Source organism: Macaca mulatta, chromosome 14, assembly GCF_049350105.2.
Source record: "Macaca mulatta isolate MMU2019108-1 chromosome 14, T2T-MMU8v2.0, whole genome shotgun sequence".
NCBI lineage: Eukaryota > Metazoa > Chordata > Mammalia > Primates > Cercopithecidae > Macaca > Macaca mulatta.
Window position 1 is genome coordinate 35,006,708 of NC_133419.1, and position 16,721 is coordinate 35,023,428.

General features: G+C 39.1%; 1 protein-coding gene across 3 annotated transcripts; it reads right to left on the reverse strand.

Moving 5' to 3' along the window:
* Nucleotides 1-11,555: 11,555 nt before the first annotated feature.
* FSHB (follicle stimulating hormone subunit beta) lies at nt 11,556-15,740 on the reverse strand. 3 transcript variants are annotated; one of them, XM_077964755.1, is made up of 3 exons: nt 15,706-15,740; nt 14,685-14,849; nt 11,556-13,177 (listed from the first exon to the last, which is right to left on the reverse strand). In XM_077964755.1, the coding sequence occupies exons 2-3, from the start codon at nt 14,841-14,843 to the stop codon at nt 12,947-12,949; spliced, it is 390 nt and encodes a 129-aa protein (XP_077820881.1). In that variant the 5' UTR covers nt 14,844-14,849; nt 15,706-15,740; the 3' UTR covers nt 11,556-12,946. The 3 variants fall into 3 exon arrangements, with proteins under 3 accessions (XP_077820881.1, XP_001087914.1, XP_077820879.1); XM_001087914.4 differs by having other exon boundaries at nt 14,685-14,880; XM_077964753.1 differs by having other exon boundaries at nt 15,676-15,740.
* Between the last annotated feature and the right edge of the window lie 981 nt (nt 15,741-16,721).

Here is a 16,721-nt window from a genome sequence, read left to right on the forward strand (position 1 = left end):
GAGGAGGAGGAGGGTGAGAAATTTTGACATGTGTATCAGTTTTCTATTGTTGCTATCAAAAATTATTAAAAACTTGGTAGCTTATAAGAAACTCAAATTTATCATCTTGCTATTCTATAGATTAGAAGTTCAATAAAGGCCTCACTGGGCTAAAATGGAGGTACCAATCAGGTTGTGTTTCTTTCCAGTTGCTTTAGAGGAGAACCAATTTCCTTTTCCAACTTCTAGAAGCTACCCATATTCTTTGATTTGTGGGCTTTTTTCCTCCATCTTCAAAGCCAGCAATGGCGGGTCAATTTCTTCTTAACATTGCATCTCTCACCTTCTTTCTTAGTCACATTTCTCTGTGATGCAACTCTTCTGCCTCTCTCTTCCACTTTTAAGGACACTTGTAAAATATTGGAGCCACTTGGATAATTCCGGATAATCTCTCCATCTCAAGGTCCTCACATCTGCCAAGTCCCTTTTGCCATATAGGGTAATATAGTCACAGATTCCAGTGTTCAGAGCATACATATCTTTGTGGGTCATTATCCTGCCTATCACCACAGGTTACATAATCTTAAAGTTAAAGAACCCTGATATTGCTTGTAATTCATTAGAAAAAATGCAGCACGATGGAGCCTTCGCATTTAGCCATTCCTGCTATAGAGGCTGCTAGTCTTATCACAACATTGAGCAACATAATGCTAAACTAGCTGGTGATATAATCATTCCTGTTGTGAACTGAATGTTTGTGCTTCTCAAAATTCCTGTTTTGAAGTCACAACCCTTAATGTGACTGTATTTGGAGGTAGGGCCTTTATGGAGGTAAGTAAGGTTAAATGAGCTCATAAGGATGGGGCTTTGATCTGACAGTATTAGTGTCCTGATAAGAAGAGACAAGAGAGAGCTTGCTCTCTCTCTCTGTCTCTGTATCTCCTTGCCATGTGAAGATACAGAGGGAAGGTGGCAAGTTAGGAAAAGATCTTTTACCAGGAAGCAAATTGGCCAGCACCCTGATTTGGGACTTCTAGCCTCCAGAGCAGTGATAAAATAAATTTCTGTTGCTTAAACCACCCATTCTATGGTATTTTGTTATGAAAGCCTGAGTTGAGTCAGACAATTCCCCAAATGTCTTTGTCTCTCTCTCTCCCTTTTTCACTCACTGGCCCATGTGCCTTCTTGCAGCTTCTGCACATTTGTCTTTGTCCCAACATTTATTTATGAAAATAAGAAAAGAGAAGAAAACATGCTCAAGGATAGATGAGAATGTAACATTTTGCCTAGAGGAAAATTAAATTCCAAGACAGCATTGTGAAGGTGCATATTAAGTGAATTGGTGGGGGAAAATGTAATTCAGGAGATGGTGAAATAGCATTTGAGTGGAGAATCAGTCATCTCACAGCAGCACTGTGTCTATCTAGAGATCATTTCCATTTGAGTTTCCTGCATGTGTCTTGTCCTAGCACTCTCCCAATACATTTCTTTTGAGACCATCAAGAATAGATAATTCAAGAATGATCTGCAGGTCAGTGTACAGATAAAGGAAGTTTCTAACAGTGGAATAAAGATAGGGCAAAAATGAAAATCATGAGCATAATGTTTCTTTTCATTTTTGATCAATTGATTTCTTACAATGTATTAGGCAGTATAATAGGATGTTAGAAATGAAAGTTTCAAGACATCAAGATGTAGTAAATTTCAGATATCAAAGTGAGTCAGACCATCCTTTAGGAATTTCAAAGTAGATGGCCAAAAAATTCTCAGAGAGCCTCACTCTCAGTAAGGGATTTAAAAAAAAATGTGGGTGTTTGAAAATGAGAATCTTTTATGAAGAGGAATACTTTGGAGGAGGTTGTATAAACTTCCCACCCTACACTCTGTTGCTAAGGAGGCAAGGTGGAGAGGTATGTGCTCCTTATTTCGAATTCAAGGGAGGGAGGATTAAGTGGGATCATTCAGAGAGCTTCATAAACAGTCCCTAGAATTGTTAGATACAGTGACTAATATCTGACTCATGCATGAGCAAGCTAAAAGTGAAGAAGTTATCTAAATCTTCCTGTGGCTTCAAAGTAGAGGAATGGAACTAGAAAGCAACTGCTCTCCTTCCACCCCCTCCATCCGCCAATATTGGGCCAATGTGGCAAAAATTCTGGGGCCTGAGTGGGAATCCCACCCTAGGAATGTCTGTTTAATAAAGACTCCTGCTCAATATGGTTCTTGACAGAGATTTGAGGTATATAGTGTTGAATAAAGAAGGCCTGCCTCCAGAGATGCACACCCCACGGCAATGCAATTATGGTTGGAGGGACCCAGCAGAGGTGACTCCGAAAGAGCATAGACACATGCTTAGAAAAGAGTCACTGTCAAACAGCTATCATGTCTTAAGAGGATGCACCCATTTCCTTTGACTCTTCCTCTTTTCCCACTCTGTATTCTAATCCAGAAGGGGCAGTGACCTAGGAACAGGGAATATAAATCCCAGATGGGGAGAGAGAGAGAGAGTTTAAGAATTACACCTCCACTCCTCCAAGGATGGGAAATGTTTAATATTGACTCAGGTTTGATTGAAACTTTTGTTATTAGTAGGGACTGGCAGTTTTTGGTTACTGTTGTGTTTATGTAGTAGCGACTGAAGGTTTGTAGTTACTATTGTGCTTGTGAAGTGATAATGAAAACTTTGTTACCCAAAGTGACCATCAATACATCAGGCCATGTAGCCTGGTAGATTTCCATCCAGTGGCAGGAGAAGGACAGCTTCCTTTTAGCAAATTCAAAGGGACAATGGGAGAGCAAAATAAAGTTGCTTTTAGGATTGCACTCCGTGAGTCCTGTTTGTTCAGCATACTGATGACAGTGGCATATAATAGGTATATGTTGGGGCCAATGCCCACAAAATTGACTGAATTCAGATCAATATGCCTATCTTCAAAAGGATGACTCACTTTTCTTTCTTCAAATATAGAAAAACTACTTAGAGCTTTTCAAGGTCATTAAATTCTTAGTTCTGACTTCAGAAAAATATTTGTTTTAGATATGGAAATCAATCTGCCTGTCATAGTCAACCCCTTTTTCTAGATTAAACTGCCTTTCCATCTCTCCTTTGCTAAAAAATAATAGTGTTGGGCTGTTCTTTGCTCCTGGGAAGTTGCTGAAGAGACAATGGTTGTATCCCGCTTTCAAAGACAGCCTATCATTAGGGTACCCAGAAGTGTACTGTTGGGGTATTAGTCAGGGGTATATTAGTTGGGGTATTCTATAGGGGAACAGAACTAATAGGATAGATGTGTATATGAAGCAGAGTTTATTAAGGAGTATTGACTCACATGATCACAAGGTAAGGTCCCACAATAGGCCATCTGCAAACTGGAGAGCAAGGGAGCCAGTCCGAGTCCCAAAACCTCAAAAGTAGAGAAGCTGACAGTACAGCCTTCAGTCTGTGGACTTACTGGTGTTAAGTCCAAGAGTCATTTAGACTCACTAGTGTAAGACCAGGAGTCCAAACGCTGAAGAACTTGGAGTCCGATATTCAAGGGCAGGAAACATCCAGCGTGGGAGAAAGATGAAGGCCAGAAGATTCAGCAAGTCAGCCCCTTCCACCTTCTTCTGCCTGCTTTATTCTAGCCACGCTGGCAGCCAATTAGATTATGCCCACCCAAATTGAGGGTGGGTCTGCCTTTCCCAGTCCACTTACTCAAATGCTAATCTCCTTTGGCAACACCCTCACAGACACACCAGGAACAATACGTTGCATTGTTTAATCCAATCAAGTTGACACTCAATGTTAACCATCACAGGTAGCTAGTGGCCTTCATTGTGGTCTTGTGTAAAAGACTCTACCCAAAGACAGATGATAACATATGAATCAATCAAATCCTGTTTTTGGAGTGGGTGGGGAGGGGGGTGGAATTTAGGCTAAGAGACTCAAAGAGAAGTTCTGATTGATTCTGGGTGCTGATGTTGAAAGACACTTGTAATGAGCAGCCACATCCATACTGTGGAGATTGGAACTACTGGGCAGGGAGAAAGAGAAATGTTAGAAAGGACACTTGGGAACCCTTAAAGCAAGAATGACTGTTTTGGTCCTTTAGCTATTTTAGTTTTAGTTCCAATTCCATGGACATCATTACAATAGAACCTTCCTTTTCATGTAAAGAATCTTGCTTTCCTTTGCACTAAAAGCCTCGGATTAGAGGATTGCCATAAACTTGACTCGGAGGCACTGATTTCATTGCATACTCCGCAGAATTATACCTTCAAAGTTCACTCAGATCTCAGCTGCTGTGTGATGGGCTTTTGGTTTTCTGCTTATTTTAAGGGCAGTTGACTTTCTAAATGCTACTACTATTTAGCATCTACTATTATTTCAGTTGGTTCTCAATTGTTATTTATTACTTTAATAATTTAATCTGGATTGATTGTCTGAATACCTGCGTCTTCACATGGACAAGCAGACCACCTTCTATATATACACTTTTAATATGATTATTGTGTACATTGCTTAAAGGTGGCTGAGATTGTTTTATTATTGTAGATGTTACTGGCTGATCTTTTCAACTGATCATTTTTATTGGAAATTGAGAAAGAAATGCTAATGGAGTAAAAAGGCCTTTTGCTTTAGATTTTGGAAAATTATGTTTAAGATGAAAATAAATATACTCCATGTAAGGGATTCCTTGAAGAATTATTGTTTAATAGCTTTAATTGTTTCCTGTCTCCCCTGTACTTTTCACTACTCTCTCCCTGCTCCTAATCTCTGGCATTTGGTCTAACCAATATTATATGTCCCTCAGGGTTACCTTCTTTTTCCCCAGATGCATTAAGGCTTTGAAGTAATCTCATTTGGAAAGGTAGCATTTTATCCTGGTGTGATATGAGTGTCTGGCTTCTTTAAAACCTTATTAGTAAACTGAGGGTGAAATTTTAAGTGCCAGTCCAACATTACCAAGTATTCTACATGGACCGCTGAAATACCCTCATGATAATGCTTGTAAAGAATGTTAGAGCATGGTAGATGGTGCACAGGCTCTAAAGTCAAGAGAACTCACCGATCCTGGATTCCCCACTTAATAGCTCTGTGATACACTGTCTCAAGGATATGTACTTTACCAGCGGGACCAGTAGGAGGCACTAGCTTGCCTTTTCGTGTGGAGTATTTCATATGAAATAATAGTTATTGATCCCCTGAGCCACTTTCAGACAGAAAGAAGGAGGAAGTTTTATTTAGGGAAATTCTATCTCTCTTTCTCTCTCTCCCTCTCACCCATCCCCCCGTCCCCCCCAACACACAGACACACACATATAGACACACACACACACACCCCTCCAGGTTAAAACTTAAAAGTACTAAATAACAAAGCTGTTTTGCTTATTTGAACAGAAACTTGTGATCTGGGGTATATATGTGTACATTATTAGATAACTAATTTTATACTTGGTTCACATGAGTTGATCTGAAACATTATATTTAGGCTCCTTAAGTACTGTGGATCCCTATAATAGTTAAGGTAATATTACCTGCTATAACAAATAAACCCCCAAGTCTCAGTGACTTAACACAAGAGAAATTTGTTTCTTGTTCATATAAAGTTCTTTCAGAGGGAACAGGTGTTTAGGCATGTGTGAGTCCTCCGGGCATTCTGAGATTTAGGCTGTTGGAGCCTCTGCTGCTCTCTGTGCATGGCTTCCAAGGTTGCTTTAATCATTAGTACTCAGTCACCTGAGAGTAGAAGAGAGTAGGATTTACCTGTCGGAGCATTTATGAGCCAGACCTAGAAGGAGCACACATCATTTCTGATAACCTTGGTTATTTGTAGAACTTGGTGACATAAATTAAATATACCTTTCTACAAGTGGGGCTGCAAACTATGTCCCCAGGAAAAATAGAGAAGGTTTCTGTGAACACATAACAATCTCTGTCACAGTCCAACCTTCTGAGAACAAATACCAGTTTCATCTTTCTCTCTCGTCTGGAACCACCTCCTCCTCTTCTTTAGTCCAATTCCAGGCCCTTAATACCTGGATGATACACAGTTTTCTTTATAATGTCCAAATGTAGCTTCCCATGAGCTGGCAACTCAACCTGTGGACAAAAAAGACTTGTTACTGTCCTTGTCCCTCTCCACCCAGTATTCAGGGATGAAGTAGGGACACTTTGCACAATAACTCTGTTCACAATAATACTTCTATTCATAAGAAGAAAGAATGGGAGACACAGCTCACTGGATTAAGCAATGATGAAACCCTACTGGGCAAACTTTATGAAATCCTTTTGCCAGGCCAGTGGAGGAAGTTCCTGGATTAGATGCTGATTCTTCTTCCTAGTGGCAACATTCTTCCCTTGTCCATTGTTCTCCATGGCTCCTGGCTCTATCATCTGGAAAGTTCTTCCCTATCCATTACTTCCATGACCACATTCAAAGTGGATGTTGGAGAGTCATTCTCCTTGGTGTTGTACAGGTTTGGTAGTCTGTTTTCTCCTCATCAAGTTTAGGAGCCCAAACATTGTTCAAAGAAAGGCATTTTTAGTCTGGTCTCCTAGTTTCTTTGACAATCAACTCCTTCAAATATTTCCATTTAGTTCCTAGTGCCTATAAACATGATAAAAGTTTTTTTTCCTTCTTCATAATTATCAATCTTGATTTTTTTTTTTCTGCTTCCTTACAACTTAGTAGTTCTACCATGATACTACCTGAGATAGAAGATCTAGATGGGAAGACCATACCCTAAATCTGTCTTTACCTCAGAACCGAGTTTTAATGAAACTTTGTTTTTCAAATCCATCTTATCTCTTACTATTTATTTGTTTTTCAAATCCATCTTATCACTTACTATTTGGAATGAGGAAGCAATAGATATTTACATAAAATTAAGGCAAAAATTTCTGGACTTTCTCCATTCCCTTTTTGTAAAAAAGCTATCTCTTTAATATCTAGAGAGGAAAAGCCAACCCCCTTAACATTCCGGTCCTTTGTAAGTCTTTCCCTTAGAGCAGACGCTGGCAAATTTTTCTGTAAAGTTTCAAATTATATTTTATTTACGTTGTGGGCCATATGGTCTTCGAATTCTGCTTTTGTAGTACAAAAGCAATCATAGACAATATGTAAAAAATTAGTGTGGCTGTGTTCCAATAAGCTTTGTTTTTTAAAAAAAGGTGATGGGCCAGATTTGGCCTTCAGGGCATAATTCGCTGACCCTGCCATAAAGCTAAGGACTGAATAGGCGTGTGGCCAGCGTTCATGTTTTCCCAGGTGAAAGTTGTACTTTTTTTTTTTTTTTTTTTTTTTTTTTTTAAGAGAGTCTCACTTTGTCCCTCAGGCCGAAGTGCAGATGTGTGATCTTAGCTCACTGCAACCTCTGCGTCCTGGTTTCAAGAGATTCTTATGCCTCAGCCTCCCTAGTAGCTGGATTACAGGCATGCATCACCATGCCTGGCTAATTTTTTATAGTTTTAGCAGAGGTGGGGGTTTCCCCATGTTGGCCAGGCTTGTCTCAAACTCCTAGCCTCAGGTGATCTGCCCTCCTTGGCCTCCCAAAGCGCTGGAATTATAGGCATGAGCCCCCGTGTCCAGCCGAAAGTTGTACTCTTGAGAAATAATAAAATTCTAAACCCCGATTTTAGAATGGAAGCTAAGTTCATGGCATGATGGGATGGGAGGTCCAAAAGACTTCATGATATTCCCTCCCAGCTCTTAGGCTTTCTTCCCTAAGGGCTAACTAGACACCAGATTTTTCAAAAGACTCCACACTAATAATATCTACTAGTTTATTTTCCCAGGTACAGAACGAAGAGAAGAGAAGATGAGAGTATCATTCCTTCACTCTACCCTGAGATGTCTGCTTCCTCCGTTCCTATTTTCTTTGTTCACCTTATCTTACATAAAATGTAGATTTATTGAGTACTAACTAAAATCTTACAAGTATGTAATCATCTGCCGCATTGCCACACCGACCTCTCTACCTTTGTAAAGGAAAATGTATAAATATTAAATCTCTGAGGACCACTTTGGAAAAAACAGCCACAGATGTGTCTGTTACTTGAGTTTTTCCTGGATGCATCCTCAAACTGGCACAATAAACCTTGATGACTGAGACGTGCCTCTCAATCACTCATTTTGGTTGCCGCTATGGTGACTACTTTCTTTTCCCCTATTGTACAACCACCAAGCCAACGGCATATGTGCTAAGGTTTTCATTAATGCAACACTCCACTTCCAGGATCAATATATTTAAGTTAAGGCCGGGCGCGGTGGCTCAAGCCTGTAATCCCAGCACTTAGGGAGGCCGAGACGGGCGGATCACAAGGTCCGGAGATCGAGACTGTCCTGGATAACACGGTGAAACCCCGTCTCTACTAAAAAATACAAAAAACTAGCCGGGCGAGGTGGCTGGCGCCTGTAGTCCCAGCTACTCGGGAGGCTGAGGCAGGAGAATGGCGTAAACCCGGGAGGCGGAGCTTGCAGTGAGCTGAGCTGAGATCCGGCCACTGCACTCCAGCCTGGGTGACAGAGCGAGACTCCGTCTCAAAAAAAAAAAAAAAAAAAAAATATATATATATATATATATATATTTAAGTTAAAATAATGCATTTTTTAAAACGAATAAACTCACAGATGTCAGTGACTTAGAAGTTTACTGTGTTGATGCATAGTATCCCTACAGCCTGCTATAAGGGGTTGTTGATGTTGGGCACACTGCTCCGTGCAGACATTCAGGGATCCAGGTTGACAATGGTTCTGTTTTCATCAACACAAAGCTTTCACAGTCACCTTTAGTATTGACACCCAGCAAATAGAGGAAGAGAATAGATGATCACTTATGAAAGGATTTTATGGACCATGTGTGAAAATATGTGCAGTACTTCTGCTCACATTCCATTAGCTGGAACATAGATACACTTGATTGCAAAGAAAGTGGGAAAATGTTGTCCAGCTTTATAGCCAGGAAGACATAGGCACATATCTTGGTAAGCAGATTTGAATTCTCTACCTCTGTCACTAAATGCATACTAATGATCGAGGCTTCGCACACTAGCTGTGTGACGTTAGACTAGGCTCAGGGCCCATTTCACTTTTTGTATATTAGGCATAAAGTCTAGATTAAATGTACATTGCATAAAAAGATGCCTTGTTGGTTGTCAATTAGTAAACACTGAACATGCCTATAGGAATATAGTAAACACCTGTACAGCATTCTCCCAGTTTTATATATATTAACATTATACCATATTTGTAAGAAATAAAGCATAAATACAATTTGAGGTTCTCTGGGTACTTTTCCACAGTTCCATTTCTCTTTCACCTTCCTCACTACCATGAACTCAGTGTTTATTATTCTTATGTACTAGCCTCACATTTTTATGATTCAAGTGCTACTGACTTACTGACCAGTTTTCAATTACAGTCTACCAAATCTCTCATGGGATGAATGGCGTGGTATTTTGGTTAAAGCATTTCAGCAATGGAAGGCCCCCAGTCCTTCAATTCTCAAAACTAATCTCTAGTTTCAGCAACCCTTGTGGGGAGAGGAAGAGGTAAGAAGTTAAATAATCAGAGGTCAGATCATGATAGTCCTCATGTTTCAGCTAAGAATTAAGATTTTTTTTTTTTCTGAAAACAATTGGAAATCTCATTAATTAATTGGCATGGTCAAAGTTGTGGTTTAGACATACAATTTTTTTTTTTTTTTTTTTTTTTTTTTTTTTTTTTTTGAGATAGAGTCTCACTCTGTCTCCCAGGCTGGAGTACAATGGCGTGATCTCGGCTCACTGCAACCTCTGCCTCCCGGGTTCAAGTGATTCTCCTGCCTCAACCTCCTGAGTAGCTGGGATTACAGACATGTGCCACCACGTCCAGCTAATTTTTGTATTTTTAGTAGAGACGGAGTTTCACCATGTTGGTGAACTCCTGACCTGGTGATCTGCCCGCCTCGGCCTCCCAAAGTGCTGGGAATATAGGCATAAGCCACCATACCCAGCCTAGACATACAATTCTTAAAGTCATGTGAGGACTGCCCAGATCCAGGAGATGTCCACCTTAGTTCTGAGAAGGGATTATTGGACTTCAACTAAAATGGCAGCCCATGGAGATGGACCTTTTCTTGGCCTTGACCTGGAGGGTTCACAGGTTTTCGTTCTCGCTGCTTTAGAAAGGAGTGTACTCCTATTTGGCATGGGAGTGCCATAAGAAGAAATTTCTGCTTTTTTACTAGCATGTTGACCTTGGCCTTTTGAACTAAGTGGTAAAGGGACCTCTCTCCAGCAGGATTATAGCTCTGTTGGCCTTCTAAGTGCTTTACCTGCATTATTTTTTTAAATCTGCACAGCAACTAGGTGAGATAGTTACCATTTTTACTCTATTTTAAAAGTGAGAAAAGTGAGACCCAAAGAGGTTAACTAGTTTGCTCACACCAGAAAGAGTATGAGCTGGGTTGTTCTTAACTTAAATCTGACTTTACCATTTCACTGCATTGTCTCTCTTAAGGGATAACCATCAACTAATATTTATTGAGGAATTACTATGTGCCAAGTACTGTTCTAAGCCCCTTATATCTATTATTTCATTAATCATGAACACAAACCTCTAAAGCAGGAAATATTATCATCCCCATTTTACAGTTGAGGAAACTGAAGTCCAGAGAATTTAAGTAACTTGTTTGAAATGACACATCTGCTTAAGATGATTGAGACAACATAAATCTGAAGCCATTACCCTCTACTCTTTCTAATGTGACTGTTTATTATTTTGGTCTGCAAAACTACAGGAAGAAGGAAAAGGCTATAATTTAAAGCATCTTATTCAGCATTGTTAATATAGCCCTAATTTCAGTGCATTGCTATAAGCCACACCCAATACCAGATTAGAATGGATAGAGATGATTATTATAATAATATCTGTGGTTTTGCTTCAATCCTTACCAAAATGACTTCTTCTTATGGTGGAGTAGTCAAAGGAGAGCTGGGTTAAGAGCAAGGAGGCTAGGATTCTAATCCTGGCTCTGCCACGAACAGTCTTTGTGATTGCTGGTCTGAATGTCTATGTTCCTCCAAGATTTATGTGGAACCCTGATCCTTATTGTGGTGGTATTAAGAAATGGGGCATTAGGAGGTGATTAGATCATGAAAATGGAGCTCTTATATATGAGATTAGTGCTCTTATAAAAGAGGCTTGAGGGAGTTTTCTGCTGTTTCCAACACATGAGGATACAGCAAAAAGGCACCAGTGTTGAAGTAGGGAGCAGGCCCTCCCTCACCAGCCAACAAATCTGCTGGCACCTTGATCTTGGACTTCCCAGCCTAGAGACTGTGAACAATAAATTTCTGTTGTTAATTACCCAGTCTAAGGTACTCTGTCATAGCAGCCCAAAAGGACTAAGACAGTGATGATCTTGGGTGGGTCACTTAGTATATCACTGGGCTTTAATTTTCCTATCTCAGAAATTCAAGAAGTAAACTAGAGAAACTCTAGTGTCCCCACCCACTCTGTGATTCTCTCTATGCTTTTCTTCTCCCCCATTACATCAGAAAAAGTCTTCAAAAAATGACAGGAAATTTAAGTGACAAAACACTTCAGAAATCCAACAAAATTATTTTTAATATCTCCAAAGATAAGGAAAGGTAATATTTGTAGAAACACTGGGAATTATATTTTAATATTTCATTCCAGTAATATTATAAAATACATGATATCTAAGTCATCTGTTTGTACATGAAACAATCCAAACCTGTGACCCTGGTGGCTAGCATCTTTATTAAAAAAATAAGATTTAAATAAATTAAACACTATGAGTGTGAAACCAAGTGCATAACTAAGATAGTTAACATGTTTAAAAGAAATCAACTCATGAAATAGTTTTAATATATAACCTGTTGAAAGAAAGCACAGATTTGGGAGAATATGGACAGATAAAATAGAAGATTAACGTAGACAGGATCCTAGAAAACAGCAGTTTCCCCCGTCCCCCAAGGCTAATTCCTTCTAAAGGAGCTATTTGTTTATACAAATATATTTGTAGACAAGTTAAATATATTTATTAAATTGCCGAAACTGCTTTCAAACCTACTTTCAAATCCTTTGTCATTCCAAAGAAGTGGATCCTAGGGAGGGCAGGGTGAGATAGTTTGGTTTTCTTCCTTTATCTCAAAAAGGAGTTTTGCAGGAGCCTAGTAGCATGTGATCAATTTGTTTAAGTAATGAATAGAGGCAGGCTAATTTCCACAGCCCCAGATTAAAATTTATTTCCTTTGCCCTTAACTAACAGGCTTGGTAGTAAGAGCTTGGAAATCCTGAGCTCTGTTACTCCCCATCTGTACCGAACAATTCAGAGAGATACATCATGTCTCAATACTCCATGTGCTGGAGGAGAGGCGAGGTGGAACTGATGCCACTATTTTCATGGGACTGGTGTGGCTGGGGGCAGCCTCATCAGCTTACCTCAAACATCCTCTTCCAGCATTTTCCTACCCTTGACCTTTCTGATCTAAAGAAGCCATTTTGTGTTTCTCACTAAGTTCCAGGCAGAGTGCTAGGTATTGAGGCTACGATGCTGAAGATGCTGACCTTGCTCTAGAGGGCCCAGTCTACCAGAAGACTGCAGCAGTTAGTTCTTTCACCCACTCCCATTACCGCTTCCTCCTTCTAGGCTTACATTCCCTCCTAAAAGAAACGCATGGCCTAAGAACGTTTCTAAGATTTTTAAAGAAGATACTATGCACAAGTCTGTGAGGTAAGACTGACTAAACCTTATGAAATCAGACCTAGGAATATAGAGGTGAATGGTGATGGAGTCCTGGCCCCCAGCACTCTAAATTCCCAGAGTTCCCTCTGCCACTAGACCAGGGATCAGTAGAGTCTGACAATTCCCCAGTCCAGTGGTTTATACCCTGGGCACATTGCACACACATAGACTTTTTGAATATCTTGGTCCCTCAGGACAAGGATATGTGGCCAGAAATGTCCACTGTTCTTTATTCTTTCATTTCACTGAAGGAGCAGTAGCTGGGCCCCAGGCCTCGCACGGTACAGTCAGTGCTGTCGCTGTCACACTTGCCACAGTGACACTGGGTGGCCACTGGGTATGTATACAAGGAGTCTGCATGGTGAGCACAGCCGGGCACTCTCACTGTCTCATATACCACTTCCTTGAAGGTACATGTTTTCTGGATGTTGGGCCTGGCTGGGTCCTTATACACCAGATCCTGAGGAGTTTAAGAAAAGAGGTTACAGTATTGTGGAAGTTCCTATTTAGCTTAGTCAAAATGAGACAGAAATTGAATACTGCTTGCTCTAACATTTACCCATTAAAACATGACCTCATAAATGACCTATATGCTATCTATATTTCTAAATTGTTCTCGAAATCTTACAGAAAATACAAGTAATTCCTTTTCTTACTTCCTATGGTGATATCAAAATATTAATTATTTTTCAAACTGTAAAGGAACTTTGAATTTTAACATAGAAAAATGATGAAAAATGCGACAGAATTTTAAGTTGACTTTTCATATTTAATTGAAAGCTATGTTAATGACAAACCATAAACAAAGACATCCAGTGTCTCAGAAAAAAATATTTTAAAACATGCTGTCCTGATGTATTTATAAAAGGTCAAAAATATATAATTTTAAATGTTCGTGCTTAATTTAACATGTTTGCTAAGGCTCACATAAGATTTTCAATATTCCAATTTGTTGTGGACATTTTTTCTCCCTTAAAAGCTGTATACTTTGCAGGGTTCTTAGTTTCAAAGGATATGCAGTTTGTATATAAGAATTTTTAATCCAAGTAGAAATTATTTGTAGTAGCTCTTTCCAGTGGAAAGAATTTTTTATACTATGTAAAGAAATTGGGGCTGCTGTTTAATATCATCCTACCAAATGTATATCCCAAGAAGGTGCAATAAATTATGTAATAAATAGAGTTTGATCTAACTCATTTACCATCAAATAAAGTATCATTCATTTAAAAAGTTGCCATTTTCAATTTTAGTTTATAGAATGAAATTCTGCATAAATAATTAGGGGTGCTGCAGGGAAAAAAGAAAGCACCATGGAAACTATTTCTTTACTTGCATTAATGCAACGAAACTGTGCAAACTCAGACTAGCAGCTGATGCCTCTATGTCTTGGTTTTCTCAATGCTATAACGAAGGGAGTGGGTTTGCTGATTCATTTTTGTTTTAACAGTCTGCAAGAATTGATTGTGTTCACAGTCCGTTTGTTGGCATTTGTATTTAGGAGGGCCAGGAAGACAATTTTTATAAGTGGCTGTCTGTGTTTTTATGTGACTTGGAGACATATTTTGGTACTATTTTTGTGTCAAAGATGTAGCATCAGTTAAAGAAATTGCCTTTATGAGAATATTGTAGGTCCTTTATGATTAAATATATGTATGTTTCCATGTTTATCTCTCTATATGTAAAAACATAACATAGAACTACTGTTTTTCCTGTAAATGCCAAGTTGGACTATTACCAAATTGATCAGATTAAATCTGAGGCTTTCCTAAATTTGCCCAAATCAAATCCAAGCCCAAATAGCTAACTGATACCATGGTCATTAACCCCAATCACAACACAGACAGTCTTGGCTAAAGGACTCATGACTGTTACTTAGAATACATAAAATATTGATGAAGTGGAAACTAATGAAACCTGTCTCATACAGACCTTCAACGACCTCACTTCCAGCAAAGCACGGTACCTACCCTGGTGTAGCAGTAGCCAGCACACCAAGTGGTGTTGATGCTTATGCAGAAACGACATTCCTCTTTCTCTATTGCAATGGTGATGTTGGTCAGCTCACAGCTGTTGCAGCAGATTGCTTTCCAGCAACAGAAAAGGAAGCAAAACTGGACTGTCTTCATCCTCGTCTGGGAAGCAAACAACGAAGCCCACTAGAAACTGAGAAACCAAAGAATGATAATCATTATGTAAGCTGACCAAACCAAAAATAATTGGTCTGCTCATCCTCCTCAATCACATTTTGCTTCAACGAGTTTTTTTTCCTTCCTTATGCATTTTTACTTATGTCTTTGTTTCTTGGAACAAATTTTTCCTTGTCCTTCAATTTTTGAGTCAGGGTGGGAATATATTATAGATCAAAACTCCAATATAATGAGTTAAGCAGAGGAATATTTAAAGATTAGAATCTTATTGCTAACTGTCATAAAGTGATTACTCTGAAGCAGGTAATTGTGATCATCATATTTGTTCTTCCATTATTATTTTAAAGACTATTTTTGTCTGAAAAGAAAAATAAAATTCTTTTCTTTTCTTGAGACAGGGTCTTGCTCTGTTGCCCAGGCTGGAGTGCAGTGGTATAATCATGAATCACTGCAGCTTCGACCTTCCAGGCTCAAGCAATCCTCTGACCTTGGTCTCCCAAAGTGCTGGGATTATAGGCATGAGCCACCATTCCTGGCCAAGAAAATTCTATACTACAAAATTATGTATTCATTTTTAGAATCTCATAAATATTTGCTGTTGCCCACATTTGTTTAAAATAAGACTATTTCAGAAGAGACCATTTCAGAACTGGTCTATAAAGTCAGTTACTTGCTAACAGTGATTACATTATATTAACCATATTTTACAAGCCAGGTTGATAAGCATAAATTTCCTACACAACACTAGTGAAAAGCTCTAGTTTTGTCCTCCATGTCCTGACAAATCTGTAATTTCAAAAGTAGCTGTCACCACTTGAAAACTGTAGATGCTAAGACTCACCTGTGGTTGGCCGCCTTGCCTGGGAAGAGCTGTAGACTGAATGAAATCTCAGTTCACCTTTTATACAAAATCATGTGCAACTAACACCTTGTGGATTTGTTGGGTATTAATATGACCAATGCTAGCCTGAAGCTTGCTGTAAGTGAATCAGTGTTTAGATAGACAGGGAGATCAAGCTTTACTAAAGTAGTCTAAACGCAGTAGATTAGAAAAAATAATGTTACCAGAGATGATTTTGTACAAATTAAATTTGATACAGTAGCACACCCACTCCTTTACCTTCTCAAATTAAATGTGACTCCAGATTTTTCTTTTGTATCTTTAAATCAGGAAATTCAGAGTCCTTTCCAAGTATTGCTTTGACCCTGTTCAGGAGATGCGTTAAAAATGTGGTTGATAAATTGCTCCAAGAGCATATCAAAAGCTGTGAAGGAAGAAACAAACAAAGAGAAAGCATTTCATGATCTGGCTCCTGTCTAAAGTGTGAACTGTATCTCTCTTTCCCTCCCACATTCTGGCCCCCTAATCACAAATCTTTATTTTTTGATGTTGTAGCAAGAACTTTGTACTTTACTTGTAATTCCATAAATATGTTGCTGATTCATATATTTAGATCTTTGCATGTAATGTTCTTCCTGCCTGAAATGTCCTTGCCTCCTCCCTGCCTCCTCCAACACCACGCTGAACCCTGGCAAATTCCTCAACCTTCAACATCCAGGGGAGTTTCACTTGTCAAAGTTTAGGATGGGAGGTAAGGGAGAACCATAATCACTACCCTCTGTGTGTAACCATTTATAGGCTCTTGTTTCCTCCAATAAACTATGATCTCCTTGGAGACTAGGATTGCTTTGTTTAATAAATATTTACTAATCAAACAGTGTGACTGGAGCAAAAGGACAACAGCAGTAATATTAGAATATGGTGTCAAAGAGATAACAGGAGTCAAATTATGTAGGACCTTGTAGACCAATGTAAGGCCTCTGGTTTCTACTCTATGTGTAGTGGGACCCATTGAA